The sequence below is a fragment of the Pleurodeles waltl genome, chromosome 8 (assembly GCF_031143425.1).
Source record: "Pleurodeles waltl isolate 20211129_DDA chromosome 8, aPleWal1.hap1.20221129, whole genome shotgun sequence".
NCBI lineage: Eukaryota > Metazoa > Chordata > Amphibia > Caudata > Salamandridae > Pleurodeles > Pleurodeles waltl.
In genome coordinates this window covers 988585333-988605505 of record NC_090447.1, presented here as the reverse complement: position 1 = coordinate 988605505, position 20173 = coordinate 988585333, and the positions used below count along the sequence as shown (strand labels likewise).

Genomic DNA, 20173 nt, shown 5'->3' with positions numbered 1-20173 from the left:
TGCAAGATTTGTGACTAGGTCTAACTTGTCTCTATGTATCTGGAACAAAGCTTCTTCCAAGGTTAAAGCCTGCAGCTCACCAACACCTCTAAGTGAGGTGACAAAGACTAGAAATGCCACTTTCCAGGAAAGGAGCTGAAGAAGGCATGCATGCAGTGGTTCATATGGAGGGCGCATAATGCCTGTAAGAACAACGTTAAAATTCCATAAGTGGCAAGTTGAAGAACACTTTTTAGCCCATTCAAGAAGGCTTTAATAACTTTTTTTGAATAAAGAAACATGCTGTCTGTTTTGCAGATAAGCATCCATTGCAGAAAGATGTAATCTTAAAGGTGTGAATGCTAAACCAGATTCTTACAGATAAAAGAAGTAGCACACAGTGCCTTGTACATTGGCTTTGAAAGGGTCAGTGCGTTTTGAATGACAGTAGCAAACAAACCTTTTCCATTTTGCCGCATAGGAAGCTCTAGTGGTTGGGCTACAGGCTACAGGCTTCTTTAAGAATGGTCATAAATTCAGGTAGTAAATTAAGTTAACCAGATTCTATGACCTCAGGAGCCAAATCATCAAGTTGAGAGCTTTGGGTGCGTGATTTATCTATGGTTCTGAGTGAGAAGGTCTGGCCTTTTGGGGAGCTTCATGTGTGGAACTACAAAGAAATTTAGTAGTGTTGTGAACCAGGGTTGGTGAGCCCAGGCATGTGCTACTACAATCATAGTGAGAGATGTTTGCCTGAGCTTCCAAACCAGAAATGGAAGAGAGGAAGAGGAGGAAAAACAGGGGAAAATATCCCTGATCAAATCATCCATTGTGTGTTTGGGCATTTTGAGTTTTCTGTGGTTCCAAAAAGGTCTATCTGAGGTAACCCCCACCTGCTAAAGTATGGGAGGAGGACTTGCACGTGGAGTTCCTATTCATGGACGTGTTGCTGCAACCTGTTGAGGTCTGCAAAGCTGCTGTCTGTGCCTGGGAGACACTCTGCCAATAGGTGAATGTTGTGATACAGTGCCCACTTCCAAATGATCTGTGATAGATGGGGTAACTGTAAAGACCGTGTCTCCACTGTTTTTTTTTTACAGATAGTACATGGCTGTCATATTGTCTGTCCGGACTAGGGCAACCCTGTAAACAAGGTGAGGAAGGAATGCTTTTCAGGCTAGGTAAACCACTAGAAGATCTAGTAGTTGATATGGAGACGCTGGTGTCTGTTGTCCCATTTACCCACTTTGTGAGATCCTTGAGATGCGCACCCCATCCCATGAGTGATGCTTCAGTTGGGCCAGCGATTTGAGGAATAGGGTCAAGAAAAAGCTTCCCTTTCAACAGATTGTTGATATTCCACCATTTCAAAGACTGATGAGTCTGACGATCTATCAACACTAGGGGCCAGATGTAGCAAAGGGTTTTTCCCATTCTGTGTCAATGGGAAAATGTGTTCGTACATATGGCCCTAGATCCTCTAACTGACGCTGTGACTGGGACCACTGTCTGGCTAAACATCCTGTAACAGACAAATGTGCAATCTGGCATGGGGTGATACGGTGATGCTGGGGGCCATCATCCCTAAAACGACCCCTGTGGAGTTGACTGATGCCACCCAACGGCACACAGGGGTACTGCTTGAAGAAAAAATCTCTGGATCCAGTCCGACGCCTGGGGGAAATTCTAAGGTAAGGAATCTGCAACTAGAAGTCTCTATCTGATTGTCGTCACTGTGAGTTGTTGATTTGTCTGAAACTGAGGTAGCAGTAGAAAATTCTGAACTCTTGCAGAACTGGGGTAGGCAAATCCTGTTTCAGTGTTTGGAATAGCCCCTAGATAAGGCTGAAACTGCAAAGGATGCAGGTGAGACTTTGGAACATTGATGGTGAATCCCAAGCGGTGTAGGAGTTCCATTGAAAACAAAGTGTGCTGAAGACACTATTGGTGAGTGTAGGCTTTGACAAGTCAATTGTCTAGATATGGAAATACATGTACTTTTTGTCTGCATAGATGGGTTGCTCCCATAGCTATGTACATGGTGAATACTCAAGTGTGTCACAGTCACCCCGATAGGGAGGACTTTGAACTGATAATGTCTGCAGCCCTCTACAAACAAGAGATTTTTGCAATGGGCTGGATGGATTGGTATGTGAAAGTAGGTGTCCTATAGATATAGTGCGGTCATAAAACTGCCTGTTGCAGAAGTAGAACTACATCTTGCAAGGTGGCCATGTGAAATAGTTCCGATAGTATTTACTCATTTAGTGGTCTGAGATCTAGGATTGGTCGTAGAGAAGCAACTTCTTTTGAGATTAGGAAATATATAGAGTGTACCCCTGAACTCTGGTATTCAAGAGGGACTGGTTTTATAGCTCCTTTGAGAAGAGCTTGAATTTCTTGTTTTCACAACGTTTGAAGTTCCGAAGACAACCTGTGAGTGAGTGAAGGGTGGAATGTTGGGAGAAGTGGTAGGTGGAGGGAGCAAAGGGCTGGTAGGCTTGTTGAACAAGTTACTTACCTTCGGTAATGCCTTATCTGGAAGAGACAATATTAATTTGCAGAGTCCTTCTCTTTAAGTTTCCTTAAGGTGCCAGACTGAATCCGAGGATTTTTGTGAGCAGCACCCCTGATCAGCTCTGCGTCCATCATCGGCGTCGTCCACGCCAGATATGATGTTGCGGTTCCCATATAGGTGCCACCCCAGCGTGCTGATGTCAGTTTCTTTTCACGACTTTCCATGCCAGAAGAACTGAGCCATAAAGAAACTGACTACTGGTGCGTCAAAACTAAAGCTCTGAAAGGGGAGACCCTGTCCCTAGAAATAAGTTTGCAGAGCAGGAAGGATCGGTGGGTCGGTAAGGAAGCTGCAGCTAGAAATTGTCTCTGTCAGATAAGGCATTACCAAAGGTAAGTAACTTGCCTATTTGATAGAGACTTCTAGTTGGGAATTCCCTACCTTAGAATAGATACCCAAGCAATACCATCCCCAGAGGTGGGTCTTTCAGATCAAGTTCATACTAGAAAATCCTGCAGGACCAAATGGACCAAATTATCCAGATAGTAGTGTCTGGTAAATATATGCATAGATGCCACCATTGCTTTCTGACAACTGTCAAGGACTGGAACACGGCATGATAACGCAGTGGTAGCAGCTTTAATTTGGGTATAAAGAGTGCACAAACACTCAGGGGGTTGCTTTTTGGCTAGGTGTGGCAGATCTTAATACAGAGAACGACCCATCTAAAGATGGTCGGCTTCTGCACTGCCTGACCTTTCTTCGCACCCACATAACAAATGAAGAGTTGATCATCCACCCCAAACTCTTTTGCACAATAAAGATAGAATGCCAACCCTCTTTTTGGGTCCAGGTGGTGGAGTCTCTCTTCTTCCTTAGAAGGTTGTGGGGGTGCATAAAAAGAAGGAACGGTGATGGATTGGCCTACATGAAAGGGCGTAACCACTTTTGGCAAAGAGGGGGCCCTGATGCGATGCACCACTTTGTCAGGATAGATGGAAAGGTATGGCGGCTTAGATGACAATGTCTACAGCTCACTCAGCCTGTGGGCAGATGTAATGGTCACAAGGAAGGCTGTTTTCAAAGTAAGAAGCCTGAGAGGACAATTGTGGAGACGCTTGAAAGGAGCGCACATCAGAAATGTAAAAACCAAATTCGGATCCCACTGGGCCATAACCAATGGGGATGGAGGAAAAAAATGCATAGGACCTTTGAGGAACCTAAGTACAATAGTGGGACTTAAACAAGAAGGTTGATCAGGCATCCTCAAGAAAGCAGATACAGTAGCCAAATAACCTTTAATAGTACCCATAGCAGAGCCCTGCTGGGCCAGAGAAATTATGATCAACAGAACCTCAGAGAGCACCCTGCCACAGATTTCTTTCAAAGACCGGTGTATACCATTTTGGTGTAGGGACACCAGGCTGCCAAGATTAAGTTACAGACTTCAGGAGGAAGGTCAAAAACTGTCACCGCTCAATCTCCACGCAAGAAGGCTGAGAGCGGACAGGTTCAGGTACAGAACCCTCTCCTGCTGCTGCAACAGAAGATCCTCCCGAAGGGGCAGTCTGGTCTGAGGATCGAAGGACATGGTCAGCAGCTTGGGATACCAGACTCCTGGTGCCCAATCCAGAGCCACGTGGAGGACTTGGTGCATTTTTGCAGACACAAAGTTATTAAGGATGTGCTCTCTCATGATCAAACTGTACAGCCCTTCATAGTCATGAACATTGCTACCACGTAACCAGCCTTCCAAAGCCGTAACTGCACAGTCTACAAAATCAACCTAAACTTGAGAGGACTCCTTCAGAGTTTCTCTGAACTTAATCCTGTATTCCTCAGTAGTAAGCCCAAACCCATCAATCAGTGCCTCTGTGAAAACCTGGTAGTTGTCTGCATCCTCTTCTCTGACTTCCAAATGTTTGTCTCTACCTTTGTCTGCAAAAGAGAACCACGTCATAGCTGCCCACTGCCTCTGGGAGACCCTTTTGGATTGTATAGGCCCTCTCCAAAATAGTTACCCATTTGTGGATGTCATCCCCAGATTTGTTAGGGGGAACTCTCCTACTGAGTTTCCTAGAGTCAAAGTGTTCCTCCCTGATCCTGGAGTCTCTAGTGCTGCCAACATGGAGTTCTAACCCCAAATTCTTCCTTTCTCTCGCCATCTCTAGGGCTTTTCTCTCAAGGGCCAACTGTTTCCTTTTCAACTTGAGCTTAGCCTTCTCAAGTTTGAGCCAGTGAAACCCCATATCTAAAGCTAACTCCTCTTAGTTGTTAGAATGGATGCACTTAGCAGTGGATGCTGAGGAGAGTGTGGATGAAGTTGAGGAGGATCTATTCCTCCTCACAAACCGTTGTACCACTCCGCGGGGAGAAAAAGTGGACCTACCTGTGTGGCCCCCCTCAGTACTATCAGTACTTACTTCTACAGGCCCAGGGTTGCCCTCAAGGATCTCTTCTGAGTCCTCTTGGGCATGTTCAGAGTGAGAGCATGAAGTACCAGGTACTTCCTTCTCCAGCTGCGGAGAGTCATCCCTCCCACCTTGGTCTCTCTGCTCTAACTGCACTTCAGGATTCTGGGGATCATGCTGGATGAGCATCTCTAGGAAATATGGCTTAGTAGGATGACTACCTCTCTTCAGTTTCCTAACCCTACACAGGACCCTAGGTTCCTGGAACTTAAGGCCACTGTACCTAGACTCCTGAGTCTGGTCACCTCCCTAAACTGAAGACATGGTACTAGTGTAGTGTGTGTGTATGCCTACCACTACCCTAGCGTTCTAAACCTTTTAAAGGATTGAGAAAAGGCTTCCCCTGGAACACAGTCCAAAGAATTTAGAAAAAAAGTACCAATAAGCAAAAAGTACAGTATGTACTTAAGTCAGTAGTTTTTCTCTACTGCTTTCTAAAGTACAGTGGGACTCCCACTTCAACAACGGGGAATGATTTGAGCATGTGAATCTATGAAAGATACCAATACTGAAGAACTACAGTAACAGGCAATATTATTTCTTTCTTTTCTAGCACTGCATAGTTAAACGAAATGAAACGATTCTCAAAATCCATGCATTGTTCTCTCTCAGACTCTGTAAGGCAAGCATGCGCTTTGTTTCATGACTGTAAACTGGCTGCAATACAATATCACTACTGATGTAATAAATGATTACAGGTTACTAGTGAAGAGGCTTTTTTTATATTACAGACACATTCTGAGGAAAGGAAGTGGCAGTAATAAAAAATAACAGGACTTTATAGGAATAAAATACTCCTACATATTAACAAATAATAAATAAAACATATGAATAGAACTATAAATACTTTAGCTCCAAAGTGTACCCATTTATGGACACACAAATGGATCTTACATCGTTGTACCTTTGGAATGCTCTGGCATGGAGTCTGAGGTTTAATATCTCCGTCATTCAAATTCTCACTCAACATGCAATATGTGTTGTAGTTCAGCCCCTGCCTCAGTTCATCCCTTTTAGACACCTACAACGATTTACTCCATACCCATCTGCAGTAACAAAACCTATATAATTTGAAAACTGCAAGACATGTCCAGCTAGTCCAGGACATATGTACCCTCTTTTACTTAGCCATTGAGAATGTGGCAGCACATTTCAGAGTAGGGCTACTCTCCTGACACTTGCTGAAGAACTTTCTGCCCAGGCAGCAAGAGAATGACTATGGGCAGGCCTCTGTAAAATACATTTTGTGAGATCTCGGCTTATGAATTAAATTACAAGTGCACCCAATACTGGAGGGAAGGAAAAGAACAATTAAACACACCAAAGGTTGCCATACATGCATAAAAATTGCAAGTGAAATTTCTTAACTTCTTTACCTTGCAAATGGGGCATGACATGAATCCAAACGTTATCCTTGGACCAAGCCATTTATTTTCAAGTACTCTGCGACAGCATTGCAAGTGGAACACATGGCTGCAGTCCAGCTGTAAGAAAGGGAATGCACAGTAAAAGATTAATTAAAGTAATCAACTCTCTCTCCCCAGTTTATACCTCAAATGGGACGACTCTTTCGATTTCACCTTTATGTAATAAGTTGTCAAATCAGAGTCTCATGTCAAGTACACAAGGCTTTGAGATTGGAAAACTAATAAACAAGTTACTAACATTAGTTAACGCCTTATATGGTAGCGACAGGCCCTAAGTGTAGATTACTTGCCTTAGAATTCTTCCCCAGGTGCCAGACTGGATTCGGAAATTATTTCCCCAGCAGTACCTAAGCGTGTTGGTAGAGTGCGTTGTGCGACTCCATAGCAATATCGACAACTGGATATGATGTCGATGTAGTCCATATTCTTCCCTCTGAGACGTGCTGTCAGTTCCTTACGAGTCTGTTTTCCGTGCCAAAACATGGATCCATTTATAGAAATTGGCAATGGAAACGGTGTGCCAAAAAAAGACATCTCTGTGTTAATCAATTAAGAAATGGCAAGAAATGGGTCTTGAGAGATAGAGAGGGATAAGTTCACAGAGCTTCCCCAGTCAGAGGTCCCTGGCCTTAGAAATCAGTTTGCAGAGCGGGTGGGATGGTTGGGTCGGTAAGGAATCCGTGCCTAGATCTTGGGTCTACCAGATAAAGCGTTACCGAAGTTAAGTACCTTGTTCATCTGATAGAGACATCTAGCCACAGATTCCTTACCTAAGAATTAGATACCAAAGCAGTACCCATATCCCTGGAGGAGGGTCTGTGGACCAATTTAGACAAGAAAGTTCTGCAGGGCTGAATGGGCAAAATGCCCATCGTAATGGACCTGACTGTTCAGACAGTAATGTTAGGTAAACATGTGCAGAGAAACCCACATTGCTGCCAACTATATATTCAGAACCAGAACTCTGCATTCTAATGCAGTAGTCACAGATCTAGCTTTAGTAGAATGAGCACACAAGCCCTCAGAGAGTTGCTTTTTGGCTAATGCAGAGCAGATTTTAATGCAATGCGACTGATCCTGCAAAAAGTCATTGGCTAGAACAATCTGCTCTAGCAAGAGAACGGATACTCTTAGAAATTGAGCTGAGAACTTACTACGCACCATATGAATTGTGGAAAGGCCCACAGGCACGTAAAATCATAAAGGTACTAAAAGCATGGGAATAGCATTACCATTGCAGCGGGACAACAGGCAATATAAACTTAAAAACAACCAGCTCTCAAGGTGGAATTGAACCCATGTTCGGCCAGTACATGGTGGCCCAGTTAACAGGCAATGCCACTGAGCTATAGCCCATCACCATAAAAAGCCATGATGATAGCCAAAGCTCCTCTGTAAAGGCACAGACAAAAGGGGTAAAACCAAGAACCCATTTATGAAGAAGCATTGAATAAAGCTGTAACAAAAATATGGCAAAGACCACAACAGCAACCATTCGTATAGAACAACAGTTGTCCCTAGAAAAAACTGCCAGAGATAATGTTAACGCCTCTGGGACAATCTAGAAGTACAACACACATAAGAGGAAAGAAAAATAACTATATCGGCCAAGACAGAAGCAGTCACTACAATGATGCCATAAAAATGTCTGAGGACCAAGCTGAGTAATAATCAAGATAGCCCTAATAGAAGAAGAAGGAAAGTGTGGAGGACATCACACACACCTCAGTAGAACAGAAGCTATTGAAGTATTGAAACTAGCGCCAACTGACTTAGTAGTCCTCATCAGCTCGCTTGATAACAAAAAGCTTAAAAGAAGACAGCAGGTGTGAAACCTGGCTGAAATACAGAACAAAAGGTAAAATACAAAGTTCTCCAGGGGCGAAACCAAAGTGGATGTCCACAAATCGAAAACAATGTAGTTAAAGTACAAGTTTCTTACCTTCAGTAACAAAATATCTGGTAGAGAAATATTCTAGTTGCAGATTCCTTACCTTAGAATTTCCCCCCAGGCGTCAGACTGGTTCCAGAGATTTTTCTTCGAGCAATACCCTTCTAGGGAGTCCCTGTCCCTAGAAATAAGTTGGCAAACGGGGAGGATGGGTGGACGGTAAGGAATCTGCAACTAGAATATGTCTCTACCAGATATTTCGTTACCAAAGGTAAGTAACTTGTACATCTGATAGAGACTTTTAATTGCAAATTCCTTACCTTAGAATAGATACCCAAGCAATGCCATCCTCGGCGGTGGGCTGCGAACCAAGATCATACTAGAAAGTCCTGTAGGACCGAACGACCAAAATAACAGTCTCGACGGACCGACTGCCAGGCAGTAGTGCTTAGCAAACGTGTGCAGGGACGCCCACGTAGCCGCCTAACAGATATCCTGACAGATATCCAGGACAGGAACTCCGCGTGCTAAAGCAGTAGAATCAGCAGTTGCTCTGGTGGAATGAGCACGCAAGCCTTCAGGAGGTTGCCTTTTGGCCAAAGGGAACATTTTGATGCAAAGAAGCACCCATCGAGAGATGGTACGCTTTTGCACTGCCTTCCCTTTTTTGGCATCCACATACCCAACGAAGAGTTGACCGTCCACCCGGAAATCTTTAGTACGATTGAGGTAGAACGCCAATGCTCTTTTTGGGTCCAGATGGTGGAGTCTCCCCTCCTCATGGGAAGGATGTGGGTCTCTGTAGAAAGTAGGCAAAGTGATGGACGGGCTTACATGAAAGGTTATAACCACCTTAGGAAGGAAGGATGCCCTAGTGCGCAACACAACTTTGTCAGGCTGTACAGACAAGTATGGAGGTTTTGAAGGAAAGGGCCTGTAGCTCACTCACCCTATGAGCAGAGGTGATAGCGACTAGAAAGACAGTTTTGAAGGTGAGGAGCCGCAAGGGACAATTATGCATTGACTCAAAGGGGGTACACATCAAATAAGTAAGTACAAGATTAAGGTCCCACTGAGGCATGAAAAATGGCGTGGGAGGAAATAAATGGGTGAGCCCTTTTAGGAATCTACTCACAATAGGAGATTTAAAGAGTGAGGGCTGATCAGGTAGCCTAAGAAAGGCCGAAATGGCAGGTAAATACCCATTAAGGGTGCCCAAAGAACAGCCCTGCTGGGCTAAAGAAAGAATGAACAGGAGAACCTCAGACAGAGGGGCAGAAAGGTGATCAATAGATTTGTTGTAGTCCAGCAACAGGCGTATACAGTTTTAGTTGATGGACGCCTGGCTGCTAAGATAACATTGCAGACTTCGGGTGGAAGGGCAAAAGCTGTCAACTGGCGACGATCAATCTCCACGCATGAAGGCGGAGGTTGGACAGGTTCGGGTGAAGAACCGTCCCCTGTTGCTGCGACAGAAGATTCGCCCGAAGAGGCAGTCTGAGTGTAGGATCAATGGACATGCTCAATAGCTCTGGATACCACACGCTGAGCCCAGTCCGGAGCCACCAAGATGACTTGGGCCTGGTCATTCGTGATTTTCTTGAGAACTCTGGGCAGAAGAGGGATAGGCAGAGAGGCATAAAGGAGGCTGGAGTTCCACTCGAGACGAAAAGCGTCTCCGAGCGAGTGCGCCTTGGAAACTCCAACGTGCAAAACAGCTGACATTGCGTGCTCTCTGCGGAGGCAAATAGATCTAACCAAGGCTCTCCCCATTGCTGAAAGAGACCTTGCGCCACCTCCGGATGGAGACGCCATTCGTGATCAACTGTGCGTCGACGGCTGAGTTCGTCCGCTCTGGCGTTGAGGGAGCCCCCAGATGTTGAACCATCAGGGTAATGCCCTGATGTCCAGCCATGTCCAGAGGTGTAGTGCTCCTGACAAAGGGTCCAGGACCCTACTCCGCCCTGTTTGTTGGAGTATCACATGGCGGTAGTATTGTCCGTGAACACCTGCACCACTTTCCCTTTGAGAGAGGGAGGGAAGGAATGCTTTCAACGCAAGCCTGATCGCCCGGAGCTCCAGCAGATTTATATGGAGCCCCGACTCCGCCGGAGACCAGCGGCCTCTGATCTCCGCCTCTCCCATGTGGCCACCTTAACCCAGAAGTGACGCATCTGTCACTATAGAGAGATCTGGTTGGGGAAGGGAGAGGGATCTGCCATGGACCCAATTGGGATTCGAAAGCCACCACTGCAGGTCTTTCGCAGTTCCCTCCGAGATCTGGACCAGGTCTGGACCAGGTCGGACAGATTCCCCTGATGCTGCGCCCACTGGAACTTCAGGTCCCACTGCAGAGCCCGCATATGCCATCTGGCAAGTGTTACTTGCAGGATGCAGGAGGCCATGAGGCCCAGCAGCCTCGGAGTCAGTCTCACCGAAATCCAAGACCAAGGCCGAAAGATCGGAATCATAGCCTGTCTTGGACTCGTTTTTTGTGAGGATAAGCCTGAAACTGCACTGTGTCCAGAACTGTCCCGATAAAAGGGAGCGACTTCGGCACGTTGATAGTGAACCCCAGCGTGTGCAGGAGGTTCACCGTAGTCTGAAGGTGGGAGACTACTTTCTGGGGCGAGTCCGCCTTCAACAGCCAGTCGTCGAGGTAGGGGAAGACTGAAACCCCTAACCTGCACAGATGAGCTGCAACCACCGCCATCACTTTCGTGAACAACCGAGGGGTGCTGGTAAGGCCAAAGGGGAGCACGGTAAACTGAAAGTGCTCATGACCTACCACGAATCGCAGGTAATGTCTGTGGGCAAGCAGGATGGGGATGTGGAAATGAGCATCCTGCAAGTCCAACGCTACCATCCAGTCTCCTGGGTCTAAGGCAGACAGGACCTGAGCCAGGGTGAGCATTTTGAATTTCTCCTTCTTGAGGAAGTAGTTTAGGTCCCAAAAGTCTAGGATAGGACGGAAGCCCTTGTCCTTCTTTGGTATCAGAAAGTAGCAGGAATAACAACCACAACCTACTTCTGGCACAGGGACCTTTTCTATAGCTCCCTTGGCCAAGAGAGCTGTGACTTCCTGGCGGAGAAGTGCCAAATGATCCTCCGGAGGGTGATGAAAGGATGGTTGGTAAAGCAGATTCGAAAGCAAGGGAGTAGCTCTTTCGAACGATCTGCAAAACCCACCCGTCCGTGGTGATATGTTCCCAGTGGGGCAGCTGATTGCGAATCCTGCCACCAACTGGACGGGAGTGAGGGGACGGACTAGGAGGGTTAGGAGGCTGCAGCGGGGGGAGAGGTAGAATGGAAAGACCTTTGGTTCCCTGTCCCACGGCCACGTAGGATTCCGCGTCCTCGGCCACGCATAGGCTGTGTGGAGGACGCAACAGGGAGCCCCTTCCGTGCCCACGAAAGGGGCAAAAAGCGGACTGTGGTGGGCGAGGGGCTGAGGAAAGACCGAGGGACCGAGCCGCAGCCCAGGAATCCTTGAATCTCTCCAAGCCCAAGTCCGCTTTGTCTCCGAAGAGACGGGTGCCATCAAAGGGCATGTCCATGAGTGACTGTTGTACATCCCCCGAAAAACCAGAAGTAAGTAACCAGGCGTGGCACCATAAGGCCACTGTCGTAGCAACCCATCTGCCCATAGAGTCGGTAGTATCCAGCCCACAACGGATTGTGAACTTTGCCGCTTCTCTCCCATCGTTCACAGCTTGGGAGACGATAGCACGGGCCTCCTCCGGTATCTGGGCCAGGACTTGCACAACCATATCCCACAAAGAGTGTGTATAGTGGCCCAAAACCAGGGTGCAGAAAGGAATGCGCCTGAAGAAGAGGAAGTCTGGATAACAAGACTCTCAGGCGTGGGGTGTTGCGACAGGAATTTAGGGTTGTTCGGAGCGGGCCGATGGCGGTGTGCGATAGTCCTATTCACAGGAGCCCCTGTGTTCGGTTTGGACCATGTACCCAAAAGGACATCGATGAGGGCTTCATTAAATCGCAAAAGGGGTTCTGAAGTAGAAGCCCCAGGCTGAAGCACCTTCAGAAGGAAGCTCAAGGCCAAGGACCTCAGCTGACCTACTGACCACTATACCATAAGTTGCTCCCTCCGCTCTAGCCACGGTAGGAGACATCAGCATGCCAGCATAAGGAGATGTATCCAGATCACTGGCTTCACCCAATTCCTGTGCCCAGTCCATAGTAGGGTCATCCTGGTATTCATAAGGGTCCAGGGACCCCTCCATATTCGCACCCATAGGAAAAAGGGTCCAAATCTGACCTGGGGCGAATAAGCCCCATCGGCCGACGCCGCTCTGACTCAGAGTCGTCAAGGATAAGAATTGGGTCAACGTCGATAGTGGCACCACCGACGTTGGGAGCGTGGATACTCGACCCGGCGCCGGGGAAGGTCTCAAGGGTGCGACCGGCTTCAGTGCGGATCCGGAGGTGACCTCAGTGGCCGGGGCCGAAGCCGCCGGCGCAGAATCCGAAGGCCCCACAGCCAAACCCCTTGGGCCCGAAGGCACCGTATCGGGGTCTGCCCGCCCAAACTCGTAACACTCTAAGTTGGGCTGGGGTCGCTCCAGCAAACTCGGGGAAGCGTGGAGCCGACCCAGACGCAGGCTCCGAGGATGGCGGTCTAGTGCGTGGACGCTCTTCCCGCATCGCTTCGGCTGAGCAAGCGGGCGAAATTGGAGAGCGATAGGACTTCTTCGACTTCTTCTTCTTCTTACCTTGACCCAAGGATTTAGAAGAAGACGAGTGGTGATGACTCTGCGACCGATCTCAAGACCATCCTCTCGAATGAGACCGGGACCTATGCGGAGTTGAGTGCCGGGCCGGAATTAGCTTTAGGGAACGCTCCCTCAAAGCTTTCGGGTGCATGGCCTGGCTCTCTGAGCAAGACTTCGGGTCGTGGTCACACTCGAGGCACCACAGACAAACGCGATGAGGATCCGTCACCGAAAGTCGCACAGAAAAAACTCGACAAAACGGTCAAATTCAGCCAAAAATTAGCCAGGGTAGCTCTTCTCCGGATCAGCGCGTGGCGCTGAAGGGAAAGAACTGACGTCACTGCATGAGGGTAGCTTCTATATACTACTAGTGACATCATCACGGCAACCACAACGCCTACGGAGTCGACCGGCGCCACCTACCGACGCACAAGGGTATTGCTCGAAGAAAAATCTCCGGATCCAGTCTGACGCCTGCGGGAAAATTCGAAGGTAAGGAATCTGCAACTAGAAGTCTCTATCAGATAGCTAAAGCAAGGAAAGGAGGTACAATCTATAAAAGAGCAACAATTGCTCATTATAGGAAATAACATCCAAACAGGAAATAAGATACATTAAAATCACCAGGAAGTATAAGCCAAAGCTTGTCTAATACCTATACAGGGAGTGCAGAATTATTAGGCAAGTTGTATTTTTGAGGATTAATTTTATTATTGAACAACAACCATGTTCTCAATGAACCCAAAAAACTCATTAATATCAAAGCTGAATATTTTTGGAAGTAGTTTTTAGTTTGTTTTTAGTTTTAGCTATGTTAGGGGGATATCTGTGTGTGCAGGTGACTATTACTGTGCATAATTATTAGGCAACTTAACAAAAAAAAATATATACCCATTTCAATTATTTATTATTACCAGTGAAACCAATATAACATCTCAACATTCACAAATATACATTTCTGACATTCAAAAACAAAACAAAAACAAATCAGTGACCAATATAGCCACCTTTCTTTGCAAGGACACTCAAAAGCCTGCCATCCATGGATTCTGTCAGTGTTTTGATCTGTTCACCATCAACATTGCGTGCAGCAGCAACCACAGCCTCCCAGACACTGTTCAGAGAGGTGTACTGTTTTCCCTCCTTGTAAATCTCACATTTGATGATGGACCACAGGTTCTCAATGGGGTTCAGATCAGGTGAACAAGGAGGCCATGTCATTAGATTTCCTTCTTTTATACCCTTTCTTGCCAGCCACGCTGTGGAGTGCTTGGACGCGTGTGATGGAGCATTGTCCTGCATGAAAATCATGTTTTTCTTGAAGGATGCAGACTTCTTCCTGTACCACTGCTTGAAGAAGGTGTCTTCCAGGAACTGGCAGTAGGACTGGGAGTTGAGCTTGACTCCATCCTCAACCCGAAAAGGCCCCACAAGCTCATCTTTGATGATACCAGCCCAAACCAGTACTCCACCTCCACCTTGCTGGCGTCTGAGTCGGACTGGAGCTCTCTGCCCTTTACCAATCCAGCCACGGGCCCATCCATCTGGCCCATCAAGACTCACTCTCATTTCATCAGTCCATAAAACCTTAGAAAAATCAGTCTTGAGATATTTCTTGGCCCAGTCTTGACGTTTCAGCTTGTGTGTCTTGTTCAGTGGTGGTCGTCTTTCAGCCTTTCTTACCTTGGCCATGTCTCTGAGTATTGCACACCTTGTGCTTTTGGGCACTCCAGTGATGTTGCAGCTCTGAAATATGGCCAAACTGGTGGCAAGTGGCATCGTGGCAGCTGCACGCTTGACTTTTCTCAGTTCATGGGCAGTTATTTTGCGCCTTGGTTTTTCCACACGCTTCTTGCGACCCTGTTGACTATTTTGAATGAAACGCTTGATTGTTCGATGATCACGCTTCAGAAGCTTTGCAATTTTAAGAGTGCTGCATCCCTCTGCAAGATATCTCACTATTTTTGACTTTTCTGAGCCTGTCAAGTCCTTCTTTTGACCCATTTTGCCAAAGGAAAGAAAGTTGCCTAATAATTATGCACACCTGATATAGGGTGTTGATGTCATTAGACCACACCCCTTCTCATTACAGAGATGCACATCACCTAATATGCTTAATTGGTAGTAGGCTTTCGAGCCTATACAGCTTGGAGTCAGACAACATGCATAAAGAGGATGATGTGGTCAAAATACTCATTTGCCTAATAATTCTGCACTCCCTGTATTATACCAATGTAAATGGGCATCTTTTGAAGGGAGTAAGGTACACAGCAAAAGGAAATATACCCTTTTGAATCAAGGATCCTTAATAATAAACGCAGAAGTGTTAGAACTACCCCCAAGTTGAAAGAAACATTATGACACCCTGAAGAACTGCGTCCGAAGGGAGAAACTATTCCCCTTACAAACTAGTCCCAACAAAAAACTGAACCATGGTGTTCAAAGAACATTCGTAAACAACCAGGTATCCACCATAAGACGAAAGATTGACATCAACAGAAAAGCTGACCACATGGTGGAGTCTTAAGAATAAATATGTAGAAATCTGGAGGCCCTGGATGGAGTGTGGCCTCTTGCCTAAGAGGAGCCTGGAGCAGCCAAAGTACAGGACCTTACCTCTAAGTGATGAAGTATACACATCTACTTGTGAAGAAGTGTAGTAACCGCAAGACCGGCAGCACAAAAGCAAAGTGCTGTTTGCATGACTCACACAGACACTAAGAGGTGTACCTCTACCCTACTACCCATGTAGTACCGGTGCTGGAGATAGCAATAGCCAGAGCCCATGCTGCCGAGGTAGAGCAAGAGAAACAACCCTAGAAAGAGAAGCCTAACAATGCTCTAAAAGTAAGAGCAAGAAAACCACACAATGAAAAGGTTAGCAATGTTGCCACCAGAGTAAGAGCAAGAAAACAAAACTATCAAAATGTTAGTAATGTTGCCACCAGAAGTGAAAGTAGCAGCCTAGACAGGATCTGAATCCTTGCCCTGGAAAGCCTGCCCCACCAGAGGCACAACACCTTGCCACCACTGTAAAAAGACAATTGTGCAAGTGAAAGGCCATGAACAAAAGTTTCCAGGGAGACAAAAGACAAGTTCCATATAAGGGATAGGAAGAATACTACAAGATAGTAACGCCTATAAGGCATACAGAAAATGCTCTGCACAAAGCAGAATACATACCATACCGGTACCATCTCTTGAGCATAAAGCCTGTTGTCAGAGAAAAGAAAAAACCCTGTCTCAACAGGTGCTAAACCCACTTAGGGTCACAGGAATATATATCTTCCACACAGCATGGCACAAGAAGCTGACAGTAACAGCCATAAGAAAAACTCGGAATAGCTGCAGAGGCAGGAACACAGTACCAGGTGCCACCAGGAGGTGGAAAGGCTCAGACTGAGTGAAAAAGGGAGCTGAAACTTGCCTCAACAGGAAGTATAGGACTTCACAGTGAGATAAGGTCATCTGTAAGTCATAAGAACAGACATATTTATAAATCTTTTCCACCCGGCTTTCCCTAAAGAGTTGTAATGCAGAATCAGCACGAGTGCTGAATAGGCTGACCCCATCATAGAGCATGTCTACCATGATGGATCTAATAGCCTCCGAAAAGCCAGTGTGGGGTAGCCAGGCATGATGGCACAGGTCTCCGGAGTGAGCCATGGTTCGGCCAACTGAGTCAGTGGTATTCATACCACAACTTAGGGCCAACTGAGTCAGTGGTATTCGTACCACAACGAATGGCAAACCTAGTTGCCTCTTGCCCATCCCGGCGTGCCTGGACGAGTTTGCTCGGGGTCTCTTCCGGAAGTGAAGGTAGCAGGCGTGCCACAAAGTCCCACAATTCATGGGAAAGACCACTCAAAATACAAGAGGTGTTTATCAACTGCAGGGACGAGCAGCTTGAGGAGAAAATATGCTGCCCACAAGTTTCAGCCATCTGGACTCCCTCTCCGGAGGAACATTAGGAAGGACGCTGAGGTCAGAAGGGCTGTAGCAGTCAGCACCACGAAACGTCTTAGAGTGTGGTGCCGGAAAAAACAAGCTAGTTTCCCGGGAGCGGGCGGGTGTTTATGGGCAATGGAGCAGTCCACAGGGGCTCCCGTAGCGGACTTAGCTGAGGCCTCTTAGATCATATAGTGCCTCACCATATGGAAGCACAGGTTAAATGCCCATTTGGCCCTGGTGAAGCAGTGTTACCAAGGGGTCAGTGGTCACCTCTATAGAGGGAAGCTGCATATCTAGGACCACAGCTGTCCTTCAACACATCAGAGAAGTAAGAGCTCACCTCCATTGCAAGGCTGGGAGTGGAAAGTAGGTCCAGAACCGGTGAGGACTCAAGGCCACTAGCCTCACCCAATTCCGTCAGCCAACCACCCTCCAGAGGAGGCTGGACAGTCTCGACCTGAGGATTGTTAAACCCCAGCTCCTCTCCTTCACCACCAACCCTGAAGACATGTAGAAAAAACGGCACACTGTTCCCTCAACAATGATTATTTTATTTTTTTGGTCAAGATGGGCAAACTAGGCCTGAGCAACTCCGGATCTGCTTTGTAGCTTGGACAAGAAGAAACTGACATCAGCATCTCCAGTGGATGGCGTCGCTACAGGGTTGTACGACACCCACTACCGACGCACAGAGGTACTACTTGGAAAAAAAAATCCAGACCTAGTCTGGTGCCTGGGGAACGTAAGGAATCTGCTGCTAGATGTCTCTATCAGATTGTATTTTCAATTGGCTGGTGATGTGCTTTGTAGAAGGTGCAACGGAAACCACGATGCATGTTATTAATCCCTGGACAATGGAATATTGTTTTAAATAAATCCACACATGTACGCAACACACTGCATCTGGACCTGTATGCATTTAAGGCGACCTGCATGGTTTTGTGCATCTCCTACACAGAAGTCCTTTTTCTCTCAACAATTTTGGAGGGGTGTCTGTGCCTTAACACCAGGCATGCAGAGTTCTATTGCCACAGACAACAGCACAACTTTAAGAATATAAACCCCAGGCACTGCATTATATGTGTGGGTGCATAAGGCAAGAATGTGCACACTTCCACATGACAAAATAGCAAAAATAAATTACAGACATATGCTGGGGATCAGTCTATGCATGTATACGTTTGTGACATATCTCTAAACACACACATTGTATATTATCAATCTCCTCCTCAATTCATGCCTCCAACAGACCCAGACAGGGGAAGAGCGTCAGCCATAAGATACCAGATTCATAATTTCTTCACGGCCGAAGCTGTTTTCCAGCAAGAATACAGCTAGGCTTGGTGGCCAAAACATGGCAAGCTTAGCAATTGTGGTGGATTACTTTCTAACAAAACTGATTATACTGTCATCTAGTCCAAGTAGCTGTTGGAGTGGGGCTTTCATTGTGAGATGTGTGTGTGTATATATATATATATATATATATATATATATATATATATATATATATATATATATATATATATATATATATATATATATACACACACACACACATATCTCACAATGAAATATACACATACACACACACCATGTAAGCAACTGTTTGCGGAATGTAGTGCTGTAGATTCACATGTTGTGCATACTCTTGCCATCTAGTGTTGGGCTCAAATGAGTGCAACTTTTTTTGTTCGAAGTCTTTTCGAGTCACCAGGTGTGGTGACTCTACCTACCGTGGGCACTGCGCATGGACACTGGCTCCATAGTCAGATTGTTTTTACCCCCTCAAGGGTAAAGATATGGATGGAGCATAGAGATACATAAGAGAACATCTTGAGAAGTACAGAAATAAGGATAAGAGTATTTGCAACAAACCTCAGGCGGCTGAGGAGAAGAGTGGGTGCATGTATATCTATAGTACTACATGACAGGAACAGATGCTTACACAGTAACATTTTCCGTTTGTGACATGTGTAGCTGTAGATATACATTCTGTGCATAGATTATGAAGCAGTCCTCCAAAAAAGTGGTATGTTGCGGGGAATTAAAATAGTGTACATAAGACAGCATGGCCAACTCTAGCATATTGCCTAGCCAGAACATCCACACGATAAGTTTTAGAAAAAATGTAAGGAATGGACCAAGTAACTGCTTTACAGATGTCAGTTAGTGTTCTGTTCCCTAGGAAAGCCTTAGAAGTCTCTTTCTTGCACATGTAATGGGGTCTGGAAGGTAAAGGTAGGGAACTTTTAGCTTTAGCATAGCAAGTTTGGATACACTTGACAAGTTACTTGAAAAGCCACAGAGCAATATCTGCTATAGAAATAGCACAACCTTTTTGTGGTTAGGAGTAGAGCACAGAGTTGTTTTGTTTTACGAAAAGGTATTGTTCTATTCACATAATACATTAACGTTCTTTTGACATTGAGGGAGGGCAACGCACGTTCTGCTACAGACTCTGGAGGTGGAAAGAAAACTGGCAACTCAATTGCATGACTGAAATGAAAACTGGAAACCACCTTAAGGAGAAATTTGGGGTTGGTTTCGAAGGACCACCCTATCTGGATAAACTTGGTAGAAAGGCTCTTTAAAAGGTGAGAGCGTGTACCTCACTGACTCGCCTGAGGGAAGAGATAGCTACAAGGAAGGCGACCTTCCATGAAAGAAACAGAAGCGGGCAAAAGTAAAGGGGCAAAAAAAAGAGGGCCCATGAGTCTAGTTAGGATGATGTTAAGATTCTACACAGGAGCAGGAGGCGTCCACGGCAGAATAATTCGCTTAAAGCCTTAATGACTGGTATTCTGAAAAGAGAAGTGTGCTGTCTATTCTGTAGGCAAGCAGCCACAGCAGCCAAAATGTAAACAAATGGAAGTTTAGGCAAGGCCTGACTGTTAAAGGTGAAGGATGTAATGGGCAATGTCTTGTACCGATGGTGTGAGAGAATTGATATATATTGGAAGGCAATAGTTCACAAAGCACTTCCATTTTTCTGCATAGTATACCCTGATAGTAGGCCTATGTGCTTCACAATGAATGGACATACAGTCCTTTGATAGGTTAACGTAACCAAACTAAGACCTCAGGAGCTATATTGTAAGATTGAGCTGCTGAGGATTGGGTCGTTGTAGGGTTCTGTGATTTTACATAAGAAAGTCCAGCCTGTGGGGAAGCTTCTTCTGAGGAACTAGAAAGTTCCTGCAGAG

General features: G+C 46.1%; 1 protein-coding gene across 17 annotated transcripts in view; it reads right to left on the bottom strand.

The window, feature by feature from the left end:
• Positions 1–20173, bottom strand: part of MYCBP2 (MYC binding protein 2) — a 1769078-nt gene that overhangs the window by 59511 nt on the left and 1689394 nt on the right. For all 17 annotated transcript variants that reach the window (XM_069205243.1, XM_069205245.1, XM_069205247.1 and 14 more), the window contains one exon: positions 6345–6452. In XM_069205243.1, coding sequence (XP_069061344.1) covers positions 6345–6452 — 108 coding nt within the window. The remainder of the gene's footprint in view (positions 1–6344; positions 6453–20173) is intronic.